The sequence below is a fragment of the Musa acuminata genome, chromosome BXJ1-6, assembly GCF_036884655.1.
Source record: "Musa acuminata AAA Group cultivar baxijiao chromosome BXJ1-6, Cavendish_Baxijiao_AAA, whole genome shotgun sequence".
Lineage (NCBI taxonomy): Eukaryota > Viridiplantae > Streptophyta > Magnoliopsida > Zingiberales > Musaceae > Musa > Musa acuminata.
The window spans coordinates 35141466-35163550 of record NC_088332.1 but is presented as its reverse complement, the minus strand read 5'-3'; the positions used below and the strand labels follow the sequence as shown (position 1 = coordinate 35163550).

The window sequence follows — 22085 nt, the reverse complement described above, 5'->3', positions numbered from 1 at the left end:
GAGATGATTGATATATCATAATTATATTTATTTGATAAGTTAACATTTGGTCGTCATTGGTGTGGCTGCATAAGCTTGTGAGAAATTATCCGCTTTAGACATTTTATCCTTTCGAAACTCGTGAACTCCAATCCTTGGTTTGATTGGATGGAGTTATAAATCCTTGGTTTCTCAATCATTTATATAGATTGAGAAATGCTTAATTGCAGTTCATAAGCTAAGAGCTTATGACCTTCCTTATATAAGTCAATATTTGGTTATCATTCGTACGACCTCATAAACTCGTAAGAAATTGTTCCCTTTGAATATATCTATATGGTTTTACCCTTTCGGGGCTTGTGAACCTCAAAAAGCATATCTAAGGGTAAAGGTGACCTGGTGGGCTTATAAGTTATTGGTTCCCCTACTCCTCAATGTGAGACTAAATATCCTTATAAATATTAATATTATATCTTATTAATTATTTAATATTTGATTTATAGTCGATTTTCTATTATGCCCCTTGTAAGATTGAGTTTTTATCATGGATGTCAATCTTAGAGTGATATGAGTAGAATGCCTCGTAAATATCCTTATATAAATATTAATATTATGCCCCTCATTAGGTAGCTGCACCTAATAACTTGATTTCTAATGAAATAAAAGTCGATAGCAATGTACTTTATATAAGATTGGAATACTGGATTGGAGCATGAGTAGGTAGCACCAATATTATTATAATAAATTATTAGACCAAAGTAAGGATTGACATCAAGTTCGTGAAGTTAGTGACCTAGTTGAGTTCTACAACATTGATAGTAACAACATGATACTTGACTTCCACGGTAAAATATGCATTTATTTCTTATTTCTGAGAGCTCATATTGAGAAATTTAAGGCGGCATCATATGCGCAGTGGAAGGATAGAAAAATAAAATCTAAGAATTTCTCGCATAAAAGTTTCTTGTCATCGTGAGAAGACTAGTGCATAAAAACCCGTAAAATTAAAAACTACGTGTATGTAAAAGATATGTTACATATAGGGAGTTCGTATATCCTTGAAAATCTACAAATCTATAAGAGAGGATGAAGGAGGTTAACTGTTCTCCTCTCTATTTGTGATCTTTATAGTAGGCGTTGCGAAGATGCTACTCAAATTACTACACAATCTTCCTTTCTATGTGCACCATGCAATCAAGAAGGGGTCGCCCTTCTTGCTATCCACATGCCCCAAACTAAGGTTGTTGGCTAAGGAGGAGAGGGAGAGAGGAGTATATGAGGTGGCAGCCAAAAAGGTCTAGCTTATGCCCTCCTTTGGTTCCCTTTTATTTATAGTGGTCCCTATCAACTTAACCCTAATGGATCCTGCCCTATTGGGTACTAGATCTCCATCCAACTACCCAAGCCTCTTAGATTAGCGGATCTCTACCCAATAATCTCTCATTGTCTCTTATTAGATCTTATTCATAAGATCTAATAATTCAGGAGTTTACTGAATATCCAATAAGACATGGGCACCAATGAATATATTATATCTGAACCTCTACTCGTCACAACACCTACCATATGTGTGTGGTTCTCTAGGCCCAATATCAAGCTAGCTATCAGTCATACCTGTCAGAACTCCTTCTGGTCAGTTAATTGTCATCTTCATAATAATTCACTCGACTCATCAACTACGGATGAACTATGCCACTACGTCGTAGTCCCTAGACGATACAAAGAAATCTAATTCATTGGACCTGTCTATCCTTAATGACTATGTATTTATGATCCATCTTCTATCTAATATCTCATAGACTGTATATTGAGCATGGTACTACTTGGCTCATACGATTTCTATTTGATTTTTGCTCCAATCAGATTCTCCCAAAAAAACTCTTTTTCTCTCAAACCAAATGACCCTAGTTAGGGATTTGCTTGAGCAAAAATATATAGGATATTTCTCTTATGATATCAAGAACCAATGATCCTCCATTGACACTCAATTGCCCTCGTAAGATTGGCTGCCACTCCCGATGATCAGTTGTACTAGATCTAGAACTTCAAAACATATAAGTTTGGTATCAAAGAGTATAGTGCTCATACAAGACATCCTTGGTGTCTCAAGTCTAAGGATCAAATACACAACTGGGACGATGAAATCGTTGTCTAACAATGAGGTATCATCAACCATTCAACATTCCATGAGTAGATCAATCAGTGAACTCATTCTCCTATGAGCACCTGCACTATATCCTTGGTGTCCCCCACATGAGCAACTATGAGACCAACCACCTCCATCATATTGACGGGTATACAACATATTAGTATTTTTTATTATCTCGTTGTCTCTCTCAAGTGACCTACGATCGAGATTATTTGATCTCATCACGATTTGATTTTCATTGCATAGATCCATGGACATTACAATATATGCAATACATAAGATAAAGTAAGAAACTACCAATAAATAATAATAAGCAAAAAGAGTGTGCGTTGTGTCACATGTGCCATCACTCACGTAATTGGCTTGTATGACACATATGACTACCAGCTCCAACTAATAGAATTTGCACCAAGGAATACAATTTGTATGTTCTATCATCGACATTGCCTCCTAATCAACATCAACAAAGGCAGAACCATGATTAAAGATCTCTTTAAGATATTATACGATGCACTTCATTATAGACAAATAACTGGTGGAGGGTTGATGTATGAATTATGATAATTTATTAATAATAAATAAAATATTTAGATGAGTGAGAGATAAGTATTATAGAAAGCTAAGTGTTTGTTGATACTACATTGAATCCATAGTAGAACTATCATCATATAGTTTGAGTGACTCAATAGAGAAAAGTAGGGTAGCAATCTCTTTGCTATTTTACATATTTGTTTATAATATGAGATCTTAAATATACTTTTTTTGAGAAAAAAAAAAAGTCAATAGATATGAATATGACTTCTACACCAAAAAAGTAGTTCAATAATCCGATATCTTTAACAAAGAATCGATCTACTAGTTGCTTAAGAAATTATTTAATCTCAATGGAGTAGTTGCTTGTGGTGATGATATCATCTACATATACTAGTAAGTAGATAGTATATCCTTTTTATTGTCGTAGGAATAAAAATAAAACAATATTAGATTTATAGTTGACAAAGTCGATTGATATCATGTATAAGCTAAGTTTATTGTATCACGCTCTTGGAGCTTGACATATATAGTTTTTTGAAGTTTACATATATAGTTAGGATGTTAAGGATGAACAAGGTTATTACATAAATACATCATTAGTCGAAGTCACCTACAAGAAAGTATTATTAACATTCAATTATCATAAATACTAGCCTTCATGATAGCTAAGTGAAACCCTTTAGCTAGCATGCTTTATATCTAGTAGTGGATCCATCTTGGTTCAAATTAATTCAAAAGATTTTATAATATCCAATAATATTTTGTAGGATTGGATGGTACAAAGGTCCACACGACATTATTATATAAAATATCGTATTCCTCACACAACTTTAGGAAGGATTTTTAAGCTTGAGTGATATTTGTGAGTTTTGTGGGCTCAAGTTAAGAGCTTATGGTGCTATGAAGATAAAAAATATAATGTAGTTTGGAGATGTTATTTTTGAAATATGTTGTTATATGATATTAAAGTCGGGTGAGATGACTGGATTCTAGTAATGGTATGAAAGTTAGTGATGAATCAATGATATGTACCTAATCAAGTTTATACATAACAACATCATTTGATCGAAGAGGAGACAGAAACATATCAAGTGGTGTTGAGGACGTAGCTTTGGTTGGTAGTATAAAGTAATATAGTGAGGTGAGAAGATGTTAAATAGGAACAAAGGATGAGGATATGGAGCAAAGCTATTAGTTGAGCTAGGTGACATAACAAGAGATGATCTTAAAGGAGTTTGGCATATGTCCATATGAGTCAAATGATAGATGGATATGATGATAGCTTTTATCATCGAAGGATCAATGTTGTATAAGAAAAGTTACATTTAATGAATATAACATAGCATGATATAAAGATATTATGGTTTGAGGATTAAATTATCAAAAGACATTATGTTCAACTGAGTACCCAATGAAGATATATTATTTAGATCCTGTTTTTAACTTAAGAGATATGTATGGCCAAAACTAGGCATAATATAAATAACTAAATATTTTTAATTTGTGAAGGTTTGAGAGTTTGCGAAATTGACATTTGAAAGGTGATTTAAGTTGTAGGTTTGAAGTGGGCATATAATTTTTGAGGTAGATATTATTCTAAAAGGTTATTGACTAAAAGGATTGTGGTATGAAGGCTTGGTAAAGAAGAGTAATAGTGGTTTCAACTATGTATTAGTGTTTTCAATAGAGCTAACAAGTTAGAGTATCTATGGTGGTGAGTTCAGATATTGTATGTGAAAGGTAAGTTATTAAGGCTTGGTATTCATCACCTTCATTAGAATAGACTATCTTAATGGTGAACTGGAAGAAATTTTTAACTTTTTTTTTAATAAACAAAAACTAAGGTAACTTTGGATTTATGTTTGAATGAATTGAACCATCTAGTTTGGTGAAGTAGTCCACAACAATAACATATAGAAACTAAAATTATCACAAGAAAGATTAGAGCAAGACTCCAAATATGAATGTAAATAATTTCAAGTAGCATAGACAAAATATAGAAGTGTTTTCTAAAGATAATCTATGACTTTTGTTACCAAGGAATGAGTCACATTGACCAACATCTTTATTTGAAAACTAGAATAGCGTAATAAAAAATTATTTGTTCTTGAATGGAAGACGATGAAGGGCCAAGGCAATGATGGTATACATTAAATGGTATAGCAACCAATATGATAGCGATTGGTTGGGTAACTCATGAAGACATTAGTGGTGGTCACTCAAAGATGTTTTTATTCCGACATCGAAATAAGAATGCCCTCATGTTTGGATCCTTTACAAGAAATAAGTCAAGAAAAAACCTAATATAAATATTATTTTATTTGAAGAATTAAGAGATAGAAATAAGTTTTTTTGGTGCACATAAAACATCAAGTTTAAAAGTTATTATATGTGAATTAAGTATCATAAAACCAGTATAAGTGATAGGAATATCATTACTATCACCACGTCTTTATTGCTATCATAGTCAAAATTGATCAATAAATTCTATAGGTCAGAGGTAATATGATGTGAAGCTCCAGAGCCGATTAGGTGTTGTATTAGGCATTAGTCGACCAATGGCTTTTATTGTATGTCCCACTTTGTCACTGAGTTAGCAAATGATTATTTGCTGATTCATATGTTGTTAGACTGCTAGGACTTTTGGTAGTTGTATTAATTGTATGAGTTGAAGTGATTTCCAATATGTCTAGGAGATAACTTATTTGACCCTTTGTTAAAGTTCTTACTATTTGGAGTTGCCCTTGCCTTTGTATTTTTAGTTAAGTTGAGCTATAATTACTACTCTTGTCTTTTTTTTCTTTTTTTTAAATATGTTTTATGATTGAACAATTTATCATATCATTCTTCGAATGATGTTGGTGACTCGCACGCTCGAATTACAGTCGTCAATTCCTTATATTCATCTCTTAGGTTATTAAAAATATGAACGTTGATTTATTCATTAGTCAGAGAATGACTTGTCAAAGCAAAGTTATTTATAATATTTTTTATATTTTATATATAATTAATAATAGTACTTTCCTCTTGATTATATCACTAAGGTAGATTAGAAGACTTAACATCGAGTATGAGAGCTATCGGTGAAAGTGTTTTGTAACTTGGATTATGTTTCTATTATAGCACTGTATGAAATGATTAGTGGCACTATGAAACCAATAACTAAGGCTTAAAAAGCTTATAAAATAAGATGATCTTAATGTAATCATAATTTATGATGACTTTATTGTTAAAATTATATTTTTTTTATATTTAAATATTTAAATCATTGATATAGCCAAATAAATCATATTCAAATAAAAGGTTAATAAATTATGCTTGTTAAATACATAATTGCCACATGATTAGAATTGCTACATTGACATATATGAATGAGTCTTGAAGGTTGAGAAAAATTTTTGTTTCTTAAAGATTTAATCATCGGAGAGTTAGAGATAAAGGAAGACAGTATGGATGTCGAACGTGGTTGGATGTCACGCTGTATCGTCGAGAGAGAAGACTGTTATCGTGCACAAACATAAGGTCAACCACGGATGGTTGATATCAAGTATTATAGAGGCATATCAAAGACGGTTGCCGGAGTAGAGCAGTAGTTGTCCACCACAAATCAGTATTGTCGCCGTAAAGTGTTTGTCGTCTGCCGAGTAGAATAAGGCAGAACAGTAAAGGAGGGTCAATGGCAGAGGCAGATTAGAAGATCAAGCTCAGCAAGGTGAAGCAGATCTGCTGCAAAGCAAATCGTGTAGGGTGAGATTGCATAGGGAGGAATTGCACGTCTTCGTCGTCGTCGTCTTCAATGCAAGCACAAGTGCCAAAGCAAATCTCCGTTGGGCTGTGCGTATCCATCAGTACCTCTTAATGTTCAACTCAACATTCAGGAGTTCAGGGTAAGTTCTAAGAATTTGATCTTCGAACATATCTGGAGAAACCCCCCTTGTATAACATTCGTTCTGTCGATTATAAAGAATTAAGTAATTCTAATAAGGACGTATTTCATTTCTTCTCCATATATAAAATTCTTTCTGCAACAATCGTCGACTATTAAGTAATTCTAAGCACTTTAATATGGACATATTTCGTTTTGATGCCATGCCGATGTAAAAGACTTATCTGCTGAGTGCGCTACACATAGGTAATCTTGGTTGGCCATGAATAATTATCATATCACTATCATAATCCAACTTTAACGCATATCATCGGACCAGAGATTAGACCACGAGAAAATATTTCTTTCTTTATGCTGCTTCCATGTCAACAAAAGCTGCATCAGCATTTACTTCCAGTTTAAAATCCGTGTTCAAGAACAATGTGGGAGACAACAGGGCACCCTTCGAGACTCTTTTAACTTCCATATGCAATGAGTTCGATCAATACAACGAATACTTTTGTTACACGGAAAAACTGTAGCCTAAACACAATGAAACTAGACAATTTACTTCATACATACATATCGGACATTAAGACCCTCTCTTCTTTCACAGATGATTAGCATGTTATAACAACTTCAACGGAGCGAGGCAAGGATTAGAACCTTCCTTCAAGAAAAGAACACATGCCATGAGTTTTGTGCCATCCTTCTCTTCCGCTAAATGAAAAGCTGGATATGATTCTATTGCTGCTAACTACGTACCATAGAAGAGATTCATTGCTCTACAATATCGAACAGTAACAGGCTGCCTTCTTTGGCAACTCATCAACTTTCTTCTCTGTCAAGAAAAAAATAGCAATGATCTTCTATTTTCAGGCAGCCATAAACCACATAATGTTAAATATTTAATGAGATGATATCTAAAGAGATGAATGCGCTGATCACATTCAACACGTGAACCAAGTATGTAGAAAAAAATGAAATCTTTATCATACCCAATATAATAAAAAGCTAATTCCAAGACTAGTCAACAATTTGATTATGTAGGTTTTAGATTCAGGGAAAACATGAAAAGGACTGAATGTGCTTAAACATAATTGTCATCCATTAAGGAAACAATTAAATTTGAATCCTGAGGAAACATATTTGAAACGTTCCCTCTATATCTAAGGCTTCCATCTCTGTGGGAGATCCAAATCATGCATTTCATACAATCCATGAAACATTAGCAAATTTTCTTGAAGTAATAAGACTAGATGTTGTGGATAGCAAAGCATTTAGGTTTGAATATCAGTATTGGAACATATAACTCAATAACAGCACATATCAATTTCTTTTTATAATATTTTATTTAATGACATAAGACAAGAGGCTTTATATATCTCAATGACGACAAAAGATTCATGTAACCAATCCCAAATAGTTGGGACTTATGATTTTGTTGTTGTTGTACATTAGATAGGAGGGTCGTTATATTGGTACCATACTATTCCAATATACTATTTAAACCAATATCAAACTGATATTTAAATCCTTGGTGAATAGTCCCACATTAAAGCTATGTTTTCTCTCATCTGAGAAAAAGAAAAATCCTTCTTTTGTCTCACATGGTTGCCTTCTTGAGACAGCTAATCTCTTCAGACCAAGGCAATAATATGAAGAAGACCACCACCATATCCCATCCTAGGCTAACTGAAATGAAAATATATGTACATCGGTGACTTAAATTTAATATCTCGAAACATCATTTTTAATTTGGCAATTCCTGCCTTTGCAGTTCCTTTGAATCTGAAACAACTGAAATCATTTAGCAAATCAAGCTTGTGTCAGATATCAGTTAATTCCCAACCACATTCTATGGCATCTACAGGAAATAGATTCTTGGCCCACCCTTCTTCTGCAGTAGCTTATTTGCAGTAAGCAATAAGATACATAGGACATGACAGTTTTATTGTAGGCCAATCCAATTCAGAAATTTGCATTTCAAGGTAACTTCGAAACCTTAGTTTTGTTCAAGAGCAAGCATGTTCTGTACAGGTGGTGTGATTGCTTTCCACATTTCTTGTACTTATTTTTGCAAAATACACATGGCTACCATTAATGCACAGAATTTATAATTATCATACTAGTAATCTTCTGTACATACAGTATCCTAAAATTAACATTTACATTCTTCCCAACTTTTAAATAACTTCACTGGTTGACATTTACTCGCTAAGCTGGGCACCTAGTTAGAAGACCTAAGATCACTTCATATCATATTAATTTAAGAGAACAGGTGAATTTTTCAATACAAATTACTAGCACTTGATAACACATCTTGAGAAAATGAGATGTGAATCGACCCTCACACTAGGATTTACCAAATTCGAATTTTACAAAGTTTGATCCAGAAGTAATTCTAAAAAAGAATATATAGTTCCAAAGTGATATAACCAAGAAAAAACAAAATATAAATGAGATTCACATTACCTGTTTTAGACTTAGCTGATGATGGCTGCACAACAACATGCATGGTGATAATACCTCCGGGGAGCTCACCAAAAGTTGGCTTGCACTGAGAGATTGTTCTGCTGTTCTCCAAGATTTTCCCCGCACTTATCAATTTGACATCATTAGCGATTTTTGGTATAATCTGCTTATCTAAAATGAGGAGAGTATATGGAAATGAGAAACCCAAGCTCAACAGTAGATGGAACAACCAAGAATGCAACAAACTAACAGGTTAACATGGAGATATTGATGATAAACAAGGTGAATGTATTGGACAGAAAGAGGATATAAATGATAGATAACCAGAATATGCTCTTGAATGCCACATGAAACTAAATCATCATCCGCAATTTATCTGCTTTAAAGCGCCAGATGTATCAATTCCCAATACCAATACCACATTTGTCATAAACAACGTGCTTGTCCCTTTTCATAGAAATTATCACGACCCAAGTGATCTTAATTCAGACTATGTAGTTGATACACTGAGAAGTTTAACTGTACAACTTTTTGTTCTTAAAGAATACATTCATTGATTAAAGCAGTGAAAATAGACTCCAGAGGCATTGGAGGTCAAAAAGAGCAAAAAATCCTGAAATAGAGTTATTTCACTTTCAATCTATCAATCAAATTTGCAATTCAATCTGCCACTTAGCTGGCCTCAAGGAATATGATTGATCTTACAGTAAATCCCAAGTTTGTGAAAACTTGATAATCCTGCTCCATCTATTCTTCCCACAACTGGAGAACATGCCACATACAATCCTACCTATATCATTTATCATTGTTTCATTGCCATGATATCTTTCTTAATGCAAGTGATCAATAACATGAAAAATATGATGCAAACTGAAGAAAAAATAAGTTAACGGATCTTAAAGACTCACATGGTTATCTATGGTTCTATATAGAATACCATGGAAGTAACAACACCTAATTCACAATATCTAGAAATGAAGTCTAAACTTAATCCTCCAGTCCTCCCCCTCCTCTTTAGAGAGAGAGGGAAAAAATAAACAAAAAAGAAAAGTAAAAGAAAAGAGGCAGAAAAAGGCAGCAACGTGGGCAGCAACGTTGACATCCTCGTAGCAACAAAGAGAGAAGAACAAGGCAGAAAAAACAAGAGAAAGAAAAGGAAGAAGACAAGGACAACGCAGAGATACTGTTCTCAATCATCTAACAGTGTTCTCATCTCAGGTTAGATCAAATCTACAGTAGACTCTTGCTGTGATTACTTGGAGAGGTTTTAGATATTGTGGGCAGTGACGTGATCCTTGTATCCCAGTTATTCTCTTGTGGTTGTTGCTAGGGTTTTGGACAAGAGATTGAGATTTGTATATTCATTATTCTCATAGTGGATTATCTCTAGTTTGCCCCGTGGTTTTTACCCTTCACATTGAAGGGGTTTTCCACGTATATCTTGGTGTTCTGTTTGATTATGTTTCCATTTTATTCCGCTGCGTATTATGGTCTTCTAGTATTTGTTCATATATAAAGGTTATTCCTCTTTATATCCCCATCAATTGGTATCAGAGCGGGGTTTTGGTGATTTAATTTTTGTATTTGAATATGGAGGCCAGTAATATTTCTCGCATGATTAGTTTGAATGGAAATAATTGAATGATATGGAAACCAAGAATGGAAGATCTCTTGTATTGCAAAGATTTGTATAGACCTTTGCAAGGGGATAGTGCAAAACCTACAACTATGACAGATGATGAGTGGAAGAGGTTAGATCGAAAAACAATTGGGTTTATTAGACAATGGCTTGATGATAGTGTCTTTCACCATGTTTCTACTGAAATTTCTGCATATTCTCTTTGGAAAAAATTGGAAAGTCTCTATGAAAGAAAAACAACTGGCAACAAAGCTTTTTTGATCAAAAAACTTGTGAACCTAAAATATAGAGAGGGTGCTTCTATTGCTGAGCATTTGAATGAAATGCAGAGTATTATTAACCAGTTATCCTCTATGAAAATGTCTCTTGATAATGAGTTGCAGGCATTGTTACTTCTCAGTTCATTACCAGAAAGTTAGGAGACACTGGTGGTTTCCTTTAGTAATTCTGCGCCAGATGGTATTGTCACTATGAGTCAAGTAACAAGCAGTTTGTTGAATGAGGAGTTGAGAAGAAAGAGTTCAGCAACATCTCAGATGATTCACAGGCACTTATCTCAGAGAACAAAGGAAGGTCAAAGTCTAGAAGCAGTTCACGTATGGGTAGGAGCAAGTCAAGATCAAGAAAAGATATTGTTTGCTATAACTGTGGTGAGAAAGGACATTACAAGAACCAATGTAAGCAACCTAAGAAGAACAAGAAAAAGGGAAAAGAAATGAAGTCTACAGAGTCAAAGGATAATACTACAGCTACAGTGCAGGGTGGTGATTATTTGATTTTGTCTCCTTCTGATGATATTTTTTCTTGTGTGTCAGGATCTTGAGTGGGTGATTGACACAGGTGCTTCTTATCATGCTACACCACGGAGGGAGTTTTTTGCTACATACAGGTCTGGAAACTTTGGTGTTGTCAAGATGGGCAACTATGGCACAGCAGACATCATTGGCATGGGTGATATCCATTTAAAGACCAACCTTGACTGCAAGTTGGTACTTAAGGATGTGAGGCATGTGGTTGACTTGAGGCTGAATTTAATTTCAGTTGGAAGACTAGATGTGAAGAGTATGAAAGCAGATTTCACAGAGGGCAATGGAAGCTCAGTAAGGGTTCTCTTATTATAGCTAATGGAAAGAAATGTCATACTTTGTACAGGTTGCAGGCTAAAGCTTATGGTGAGCAGTTAAATGCTACAGAGAAAGACTTCAGTATGGAGTTGTGGCATAAGCGATTGGGACACATGAGCGAGAAGGGGCTGCAAGCTCTTTCCAAGAGAGAGGTATTACCAGATCTCAGAGGTATACATCTGAACCCTTTTATTGATTGTATGACTGGTAAACAATATAGAGTTTCATTTGCTAGTGCTGCTTTGTCTAGAAAAATGCATGCCTTAGACCGTGTTTATACAGATGTATATGGTCCTTTGAGGACAAAAACTCCTGGTGGATCTGTTGATGTTCTTGGTATAAGTGGTGCACTTTATTTTGTCACTTTTATAGATGATTTTTCCAGGAAAGTTTGGGCTTATGCTTTGAAGACCAAAGATCAGGTTATTAATGTCTTCAAAGAGCTTCATGTCAGGGTTGAAAGGGAGACAGAAAGGAAATTGAAATGCATAAGATCAGATAATGGTGGTGAGTAAACGGGATTGTTTAATGACTATTGCAGGTCACATAGGATCCAACATGAGATGACAGTTCCTGATACACCTCAGCATAATGCAATTGCAGAGAGGATGAACCGCACCATCATGGAAAAGATCAGATGTATGCTTTCACAAGCCAAGCTACCCAAAAGGTTTTGGGATGATGCTTTGAGGACTGCAGTTAATGTGATCAACTTATCACCATGTACAGCCCTAGATGATGATGTTGCAAAGTATGTATAGTCAGGGAAAAATGTTTCCTACAGGCATTTGAGAGTGTTTAGTTGTCGTGCATTTGCACATGTTCCAGATAATGAGAGGTCCAAGCTGGATGGTAAGTCTAAAGAATGTATTTTTCTTGGTTACTCACATGATCAGTTTGGTTACAGGCTTTGGGATCCAGAAAAGCATAAGGTGTTCAGGAGCAGAGATGTGGTCTTCTTTGAGGATCAAACCTTTGAGGATTTGAAGAAGAAGGCACCAGCCAAGACTTCTGCAGAAGGATTAGCAGATTGTGACCCAATTATTCCTCCAGTATATCAGGGTGATAGGGGAGATGTGCAGGAAAATAGTGTAGAGCCTGATGTTAATTTACCTGCAGGACATGTTGAGAAAGAAGAAGTAGGAGAGCAAGTTCCTGCAGAACCTCAGTTGAGAAGATCTTCTAGACAACGTTAACCTTCCAGAAGATACTCTACAGATGAGTATATGATGCTTACTGATGCAGGTGAACCAGAGAGTTACCAGGAAGCAGTTGAGAGTGAGCAGAAAGAGAAGTGGTTAGTTGCTATGTAGGAAGAGATGGATGCTCTTCAGAAGAACCATACTTATGATTTGGTGCTGCTACCAAATGGAATGAAGGCCTTGAAGAACAAGTGGGTTTTTAGATTGAAGACTCAAGAATATTGTTCTCAACCAAAGTACAAAGCTAGATTAGTTGTGAAAGGCTTTGGTCAAAAGAAAGGTATTGACTTTGAAGAGATATTTTCTCCTGTTGTTAAAATGTCTTCTATTCGTGTTGCTCTTGGTATTGTTGCTAACCAGGACTTAGAGGTTGAGCAGTTAGATGTGAAGACAACTTTCCTTCATGGTGATTTGGAGGAGGAAATTTATATGGAGCAACCAGAAGGCTTCAAAGTCAAAGGTAAAGATAATTTTGTCTGCAAGTTGAAGAAGAGCTTGTATGGGCTAAAGCAAGCTCCAAGATAGTGGTACAGAAAGTTTGATTCATTTATGACAGAAAATAGATACAAAAGAACGGCTTCAGATCATTGTGTGTACATCAAATGGTTTGGTGAGGATTTTATGATTCTCTTACTTTATGTTGATGACATGCTTATTCTTGGGAAAGATATGTCTAAAATTGACAGGTTGAAGAAGGAACTGAGTGAGTCTTTTGCAATGAAGGACATGGGGCCAGCAAAGCAAATACTAGGCATGCAGATTTCTCGTGACAGGAAAAACAAGAAGATTTGGTTATCACAGGATAAATACATTGAGAAGGTATTAGAAATATTCAGTATGAGCAACGCAAAACCAGTTGGTTCTCCTCTTGCAGGTCACTTCAAGTTGTGCTCAGAACAGAGTCCGTCAAGTGATGAGGAGAAGGAGAAAATGCAAAAGGTTCATTATGCTTCAGCAGTTGGAAGTTTAATGTATGCAATGGTATGTACGAGGTCAGACATCGCATATGCAGTGGGTGTTACTAGCAGATTTCTTGCAAATCCAGGCAAAGAGCACTGGGCAGTAGTGAAGTGGATTTTTAGATATCTCAGAGGGAGCTCTAAGGTTTGTTTAAGCTTTGGAGGTGGACCACATGTATTGACAGGTTACACAGATGCAGATATGGCAAGAGATATAGATACGAGAAAATCTACTTCAGGTTATGTACTTACTTTTGCAGGGGAGCTGTGTCATGACAATTCAGGTTACAAAGGTGTATTGCTCTCTCCACCACAGAAGCAGAATATATTACTGCTACAGAGGTATGCAAAGAAATGTTATGAATGAAAGAATTCTTACAAGAATTGGGGATGAAACAAGAAAATTATGTGGTATATTGTGACAGCTAGAGTGTCATCCATTTGTGTAAGAACTCAATGTTTCATTCCAAGTCAAAGCATATAGATGTCAGATACCACTGGATTCGAAATGTATTTGAAGAGAAGCAGTTGCAGCTTGAGAAAATTCATACAGATAACAACGTAGCAGACATGTTGACGAAGACCTTACCAAAAGAAAGACAGGAGATATGCCGACAGTTAGTCGGCATGGCTTCACATTGAGGAGTCATGGGACAGCCTCCCTTATGGGCTGAAGGGGGAGGTTGTTGGGCTGGCAGCCTAAAGTAGGTTCAGCCCATGGTGGGCTTTATCAGCCCACAACCCACACCCCTTTGACCCTAGATCAATATAAAGGGGGTGTGGGGGCTCCGTTTTAGATGCAGAAAAAGGCAGCAACGTGGGCAGCAACGTTGACATCCTCGTAGCAACAAAGAGAGAAGAACAAGGCAGAATAAACAAGAGAAAGAAAGGGAAGAAGACAAGGACAACGCAGAGATACTGTTCTCAATCATCTAGTAGTGTTCTCATCTCAGGTTAGATCAAATCTACAGTAGACTCTTGCTGTGATTACTTGGGGAGGTTTTAGATATTGTGGGCAGTGACGTGATCCTTGTATCCCAGTTATTCTCTTGTGGTTGTTGTTAGGGTTTTGGGCAAGAGATTAAGATTTGTATATTCATTATTCTCATAGTGGATTATCTCTAGTTTGCCCCGTGGTTTTTACCCTAGTGTTCTGTTTGATTGTGTTTTCATTTTATTCTGTTGCGTATTATGGTCTTCTAGTATTTGTTCATATACAAAAGTTATTCTTCTTTATATCCCCATCACTTCACGGGTCAAATGCACATGATATCCGAATACTCTTGATTGGCATGAAGCATACACGACAAACGAACTAAATTTGGAGCACTCTCCTTCAAGAGTACCACAAGATCAACACAACTCGCAAGGACTGGAAAGGACAGTATTCATCACTTCAAGAAACACACAGAGGATGCACTGGAAAGGAAAACAAATGAACGTCTTGAACAGATCTATAAACCCCCAAGAACACGAAACACAAAAACCCTACCTCGTGGCCACTCCGACACAATCCTCTCTTTGAGCATGGCAATGGTGGAAGACGCAGAATACCGGATGGGACCGATGTCCGATCCATCATAGAGCCGAAACCTAAGCTCGAGCAGATCCTCCTCTGGCATTTGCTATCTGACAAGACCCAACCAAAGAACACAAAATCAGTGCCCTGAATCGCCTCTCGATCCAGCAAAGGATTCAAAGGCCAAGATAGAAGAGAAAGGGAGAATAAAACAGCTAAAATTCCGCCCCAAGGAAGAGAGAGGAGGGCAAAAATATCACCTTTATGCGGAAATCGTGCGGGAGAAGGGGGCAATCGCGAGATTCTGCGACGATTTGAAGAGGTTATATGAAATTGCTAGGGTTCGGCCTTCGAGAGCGAGGCATGCTTCGGAAGAAGAAGAAGAATGGAAGAGGGAGAAGCAACGGAGCCGTTTCGGCGGCTGCTCCACTTTGACCAGAGAAGACGACAACGCGGAAGCGTGGCAAAACAGAAATTTTATCTTTTTTTTTGGCCCAAACGACTGTCACTATTCAAATCCAATGTTCAATCAATAAAATCAAAACATACGGAAATATTATATTAAGGTTTTTTGTAGACCACTAAATTTTGGTATATTCTTTTATTTACTGTAGAAAGATCTACAGAGAGTCCTCTTTACAGATAATCAAATGCTTAGTGAAAATTAATTTTGATTTGTTGAATGTGAATACTACTAGAATGGGAATTATCATAGAAATAAGTGATTCAGAATCTCCTTTTTAGAGGGCTTGAAATCCTATAAATAAATATTAAACAATAGAAAACAGTTTTTAATTCAAATAATTCATTTAGGTAATAAAACAAGTTATGTATTTGCAATTTTGGATGATTCATAAAAATACTATATTTTTGGTATAAGATTATACTCTATGCTTCCAGTGAAAATTATGTAAGGATAAATAACTATGACTATAGATGCGTAAAATATATAATAAGAAATAATTAATTATAACTTTGGAGTATCATATGGGTTACCCATGTAAGACCAAACCCTTTGGTTCTACCATGGAGTGTGATTTCATGAAGGTTGTTGGACTTGGGACTATAGGATTTCGAATGTCTTTATCAAGATATTATTTTGATGAATTGAAATGGACAAGAAACCAAAACTTAAACATCTTATCGAGCGCGTGGATGAAGAAGAGAACCAACAAATGGATTTGGAGAAGTTTTGTTTTCATGTTTTGGAAGAGGAAAGGACAATATGAGTGGGACAGTGAAATGCTAACTTCTCTTGCAAGTCTTACCTAAAATTTCTCCTCCGGACACACAAGTCTCATAGAGTGTGTGTGTTCCATGAGAATTTAGATACAATGAGTGGAACACATTCAGATGGTTGGTGGGATCGGTCGTAACAATCGAGTGCAATGATTCCTTGTTCTAACTAGTAATTAATTGTCGATGAATTCTAGTGTGGAACACAATAGGTTGTACAACGCTTAACTATAGCCCATCACATTTGTTAAATTCCAAGGTCAAAAATAATAATAATAAAAAATTCTCATTTCTCATTCCTCTTTCTCTTCTTTCTTTTAATTTTTTTATTTATTTGTTTTTCATCAATTTTTTCTCCGCTTGTTTTTTTTTCTGTTTAAAATGATGAAATAGATTATGCTATCCCCTCCATATTTATATGCATAGTAAAAGAATCCTGGGTTGAATTTCTTTAATTATGATCCGCAAAAGGATGAGAAATAGTTTTTGGATTCTTTATTTAAACTTTTTTTAATTTTCCAAATCAATTTTGTTAGTTTTCTTTCCAAAAATCTGGTTTTGTTTAATTTGATAGTGAACTTTTCTTGACTCATTGAATTCTACAAAATTGTGTCGGGATGAATGTATGAAAAATAAAGAAGATAATTATGATTAATATTAACATGCTTAACAAGGTTTCTTCGATACTTAAATCAATAACGAATGTCAAGTTAATTAAGCATGATTAGGTGCTTAGTTGACTTAGCAAACTTAGACATCATCATTATGATAACTAGGTATGGTCCATTGGATTAAATGTGTCAAGCATTAATTGGTTATTAATGATTTGATGGGATTCTATGTATCGAATGAATTGTGATTGACTATTAATTCTTTCCATAACGAAACTATACTCATCATCTCTTTTTCTTTTCCTTTAATGCTCGTAATCTTAGATAGTGAGAAAGTTAGAATCCAAGAACATAAAAAATGTGGCAGCTCCTCCATGTTTGATTGCTTATATCTCAAGTTTTCAACCTCAAAATAACAAATTGCTATATGACTTTTGTGCTATGCATAGGTTCTTCAACAAAGTCCATCTTCAATCCTAGCTTATTAGGACCTACAGGAGGTATCATCAGACTTGACTTTTACCATCATAATGGTGACAAAAGCTAGTGAAAGCAGACTTGAGTGGATGTTTCAGATCGGATCAAACCTGCAAAGGATGGTGCCATCAAGAGGAAAGATTCTTCCAATTCGTCCAATATCAAGAGGAAAGATAGATAGTGTAGACGTTATAGCTTTGCCTAGGATTGATACCAAGGCTTGTGATATTTATAGTGGCCAAAGATTTGAAATGCCAAGGTATATAAATATTATCATTGAGCATTATATATGAGGATACTGACGTGATTAAACTGTTGAAGTTTCGCCAACTTTAACCCTTCAATGATGTAGCAAGACATTTAGTTTATTTGACATCTTTAATTTTATGCAGCACATCCTACAACCACAATGTTTCCTCCTGAGTCACTCGTGGGAAAACTCATACATGCAAGATTAGAAAGAGGATGTAATGACTCATCACAATATCATAATACTATATCCATCGTACTTATCATATGTTCTTGCAAACCCCTTTGATTCTTTCTAATTCCCTTATAGTGTGTATGTATTCGATCATTCTCATAATCAATGGTAAAAGCTAAAGCCTTACACCAGATAGAAGATGACTTTGTCCTGATGATTGTGATACACGGAACTATTCCTATTAAGCCAAACAAACAAACTAGATGGAGTTAGCAATAAAACTTGTAATTTTCAAAGCATCAAACTATCTCCTTCCTCCAACCATTGTCCTTCCATCCAAGTATCTGAGAATCTAAAAGAAATTCGTTTAATTTGAACCAATTCCTAATATTTACTAGCAAAAGAATATTCAAAGAAGACATGTTTAAGAGAATCTGAATAAAACAAGGATGTCTTTAATGTCAAGGCCTCCCAAGTGCTGTCCCAGCTAACATGGCAGGTCTTCATTTTAGAAGGATTAGAATTCCAAAAAATATCCCTAGCCATCTTAATAATTTTTTAAAGCATTTTATCAGACATTTTTTATGCACTTTCAGACATTCCTACTTGAGAAAATAATTGCAAGAAATCAAGCTGAAATCTTTTTTTCCAAATGAACAAAGAAGGGATTATGCTTTGATGATTCAATTGACGATTATTCCTCATTATTTTTTGTCTTTATTCGGTTGCGACTAGTGAATATTTTGGAGTCCAATATATAAATTGAGTCCTTTCCTAATAGAATAAAAAAATTCTATATGGTTAGAATTTATTAAATGACTAAGGTTTTTGAATTTGAGGGTATCAATTATAAGATTTGAGGTCACAACCTACTATGACACTGTAATGTATTCTTTGCTAATAGCTTAAACTTGTAAAATTATTAGTCACCCAATCAAAACTCTTTGTCAAAGGTTTTTGTATGTTATGATTCAACTCTATTATAAATAGGCCAGTCGGTTTGGGTTAATCTAGCTCACCATATAAGCTCAAACATGTCCCTAAATCAATGTTATAGTTACCATCCTATTAGCACAACCTTAGGCAAAAAAAGGAGTACATAATTGTGATAGAGGAGAAACGCGATTAGGGTAACAAAAATTCTCTTAATGCTTTGGGTATTACATTAGTAATGAATAAACTTGTTATCGCGTTATCTCCTTTCAAAACCAGATCAAAATCACAGAAATTAATAATTATTTGATGATACAAAATAAATCAGCTATTTCTCCAACCTTTTTTTTTTGTTTTTTGAGGAATCAGCCCACACCAGAAAGAGAAATAATTAAAAATATTCATTTATATGAAATGAAAATAAGTATAAACTAACGAATCATCTAATATTTTTGAGTCACATTGATATCTAGTCTCATGAATGTTAATCTTGATTAGTTTTTAGTTTCACTAAGATTTACTTTTGAAAAAAATAGAATAAAAGAGTAGTCATGATTTACTATGTATATTATTTGTACAACAAGTATGGATGAGGTATGAGATCACAATAATATTGCTCATTTGATATTTGGATATACAAACATAAAATTATGCTTGTAAAGGCTAAGCTCATGTACATCAGTGATCGTCCCTATATCTCCCCTACTAAAAAGGATGTAGGTAATAACCTGGTCGATGTCAAGCTTGAAGCTTCTATCTCCTCTTACTCCATGATGATATCCAGGAGCACTGTTCAGTCAACCAAAGCCATTGTTGATACATCTTTAGCTCATAGCTTGTGCAGGTTGAGGCTCCATTCCCAGTCTCGCTTCACCAATTAATCCAAATCTGCATGCCGTGCACAGAGGGTTATCAAATGAGTGCTTCTGCAACCACCTGCCTCAATTCCACGAGACCACAAGTGACAGTATGATGGACTGGGATCCACACCACAGCTCGTCTTGGCCCACTCAGCAGGCAGTTCTTCACCCTTCGATTTGATCACCGAGATCACGATTTAATCCAAGGATTTAAACTTCTAAAATCATCCTTAATGATGCAAAAGGATCTCTCTTCATCTTATACATACACATACGAATATTTTCAACATTCTCCGCTTCCTATAACCAGTATCCTTCCTTTTGGCTAAAGTTTCATGGTAATATTTATTTGTAAAATAAATATTATTTTCTTTTAGTTTTAAAAAATTATAATACTAATATATATTTTTAATAATTAAATACGATTCGATCAGTTGAGCCATTCATTCGATTTTGATAACTATTATAATATCACACACACACACACACACACACACACACATATATATATATATATATATATATATATATATATATATATATATATATATATATATATATATATATATATATATATAGGATGTTTTTGAACCTTAGAGCACAGGACTGTGCAAGTGTGCAAAGCTGGTGGTGTCACCATTCCGGATGGTATCTCGAAAGCTTGGATGAATGGTGCCGACATGCATACAGGTGGAAAGTTGGAGACGTCGTTGCCTCGCCACCACGGTGGCCACAGCACCAGCCAAACAGAAATAGCTTGGGAAGGAGAGAAAGGAGAAGAAAGAGAGGCAATAGTGGAGGTCAGCGGTGCAGCGGCATCGCGTAAGCCTCGTAGCAGAAGCCGTCATCTCCGCTCTCTGCGTCTTCATTTCTTAAGCGAAAGCAACGTACCATCTCATGCTTTTTTGGATTGTTAATGGTGACACTCAAAGCTTACAGTGGTAACAGCTAATGGTGGCTTTGCCATTTGCATGCCATCTCCTGACATCAGGAGACCAAGAGACAGAGGCTTCTGACACACTCCCAACTTTGCTCTCCCCCTTCCTCCATTCCCGCCCATCTAGCATCATTCATCTTCAGCAAAAGTTGATGCTGTCACTCAGATTTTGACATAATCTATGAGCTTGTCTTGATCTCTCGACGGGTCATCAAAAGCTGTGTCTACCATCAGCTGTGTCTTCATCTCACCTTGCTTGATTAGTCCTCTTTTGCCATGGCATAACTTGGCAGAATGATACTGTTTACGTATGTGTTTACGTGAAAGCATACACGTCTGCGGTATTTATCTCTCTCAGTAGAGTGCCGTGCGAAAAAAGCACTGTGGAAGCTGCATGTGTTTCCATATCTTTGCTTTATTCTCGTGCGTAGTAGGCTGCTCCTTGTGTTCTTCTTTTCTTGGTCCTCGTGAGGCTCCTCGGCTGCTGCTCTCTTCTGCATCACCCACCATCACTGCATCCACTGGGAGCAGTTTCTTAGGGATCAGAATCCCCCCAACACAAGCTTCAGATCTATGTAGATGTGTTACGTATCAGAGTGAGTAATCACAAAGAAGGGGAGAAGAAGAAGAAGGTTTCTTTAGCAGCATGAGGTTGGCCACGGTAAACGTGCGCACGCAGAGGCTAGCTTTTTGGCTCGCGCGCGCTCTCTCTCTCTCTCCACCTTCGTCACCAAAATCTATACGTCCGGTTGCTTTAAAATTCGCGGCGGGCTGCCCTGGCCCTGTTCCCACGTGCCGCGTTCCTCGCCGACACCATCATTCCCTGCCTCCCACGTGCTGACGCATCATCCACCCTCCGGCTTTCCTTCTCGTTGCGGGTCTTCTCGGTGGGGCCAGTTTGACCGTTGACCTTAGACAAACCCAACTCATATTCAATAGATAAAGCAGGAAGGAAGAGGAAGAGAAAACAAGCTGTTATAGTACATTATATGGATCTATCATGGTTTTAATTCATTTATTTCTATCAATAATAATATCTGATAATTTTCCTTCATTTTTCATTCAGTTATAATTAGACCAGCACTATTTATTGGGTAACTCATAGTGATAATAATATCATTCCCTTCATAATTTAGTGTTTGAGGAACATCCAAAACATAAT

The 22085-nt window shown here is 35.8% G+C and overlaps 1 protein-coding gene across 3 annotated transcripts; it reads right to left on the bottom strand.

Moving 5' to 3' along the window:
- Nucleotides 1–6913: 6913 nt before the first annotated feature.
- On the bottom strand, nucleotides 6914–15900 carry LOC103988918 (membrane-anchored ubiquitin-fold protein 3). Of its 3 annotated transcripts, none has more exons than XM_009407605.3 (5): nucleotides 15706–15900; nucleotides 15419–15555; nucleotides 9003–9173; nucleotides 7293–7368; nucleotides 6914–7197 (listed from the first exon to the last, which is right to left on the bottom strand). In XM_009407605.3, exons 2-4 carry the CDS (start codon nucleotides 15546–15548, stop codon nucleotides 7313–7315), a joined length of 357 nt encoding a protein of 118 aa, XP_009405880.1. In that variant the 5' UTR covers nucleotides 15549–15555; nucleotides 15706–15900; the 3' UTR covers nucleotides 6914–7197; nucleotides 7293–7312. The 3 variants fall into 3 exon arrangements, with proteins under 3 accessions (XP_009405880.1, XP_009405881.1, XP_009405879.1); XM_009407606.3 differs by having other exon boundaries at nucleotides 6914–7193; XM_009407604.3 differs by having other exon boundaries at nucleotides 6914–7368; nucleotides 15706–15899.
- Between the last annotated feature and the right edge of the window lie 6185 nt (nucleotides 15901–22085).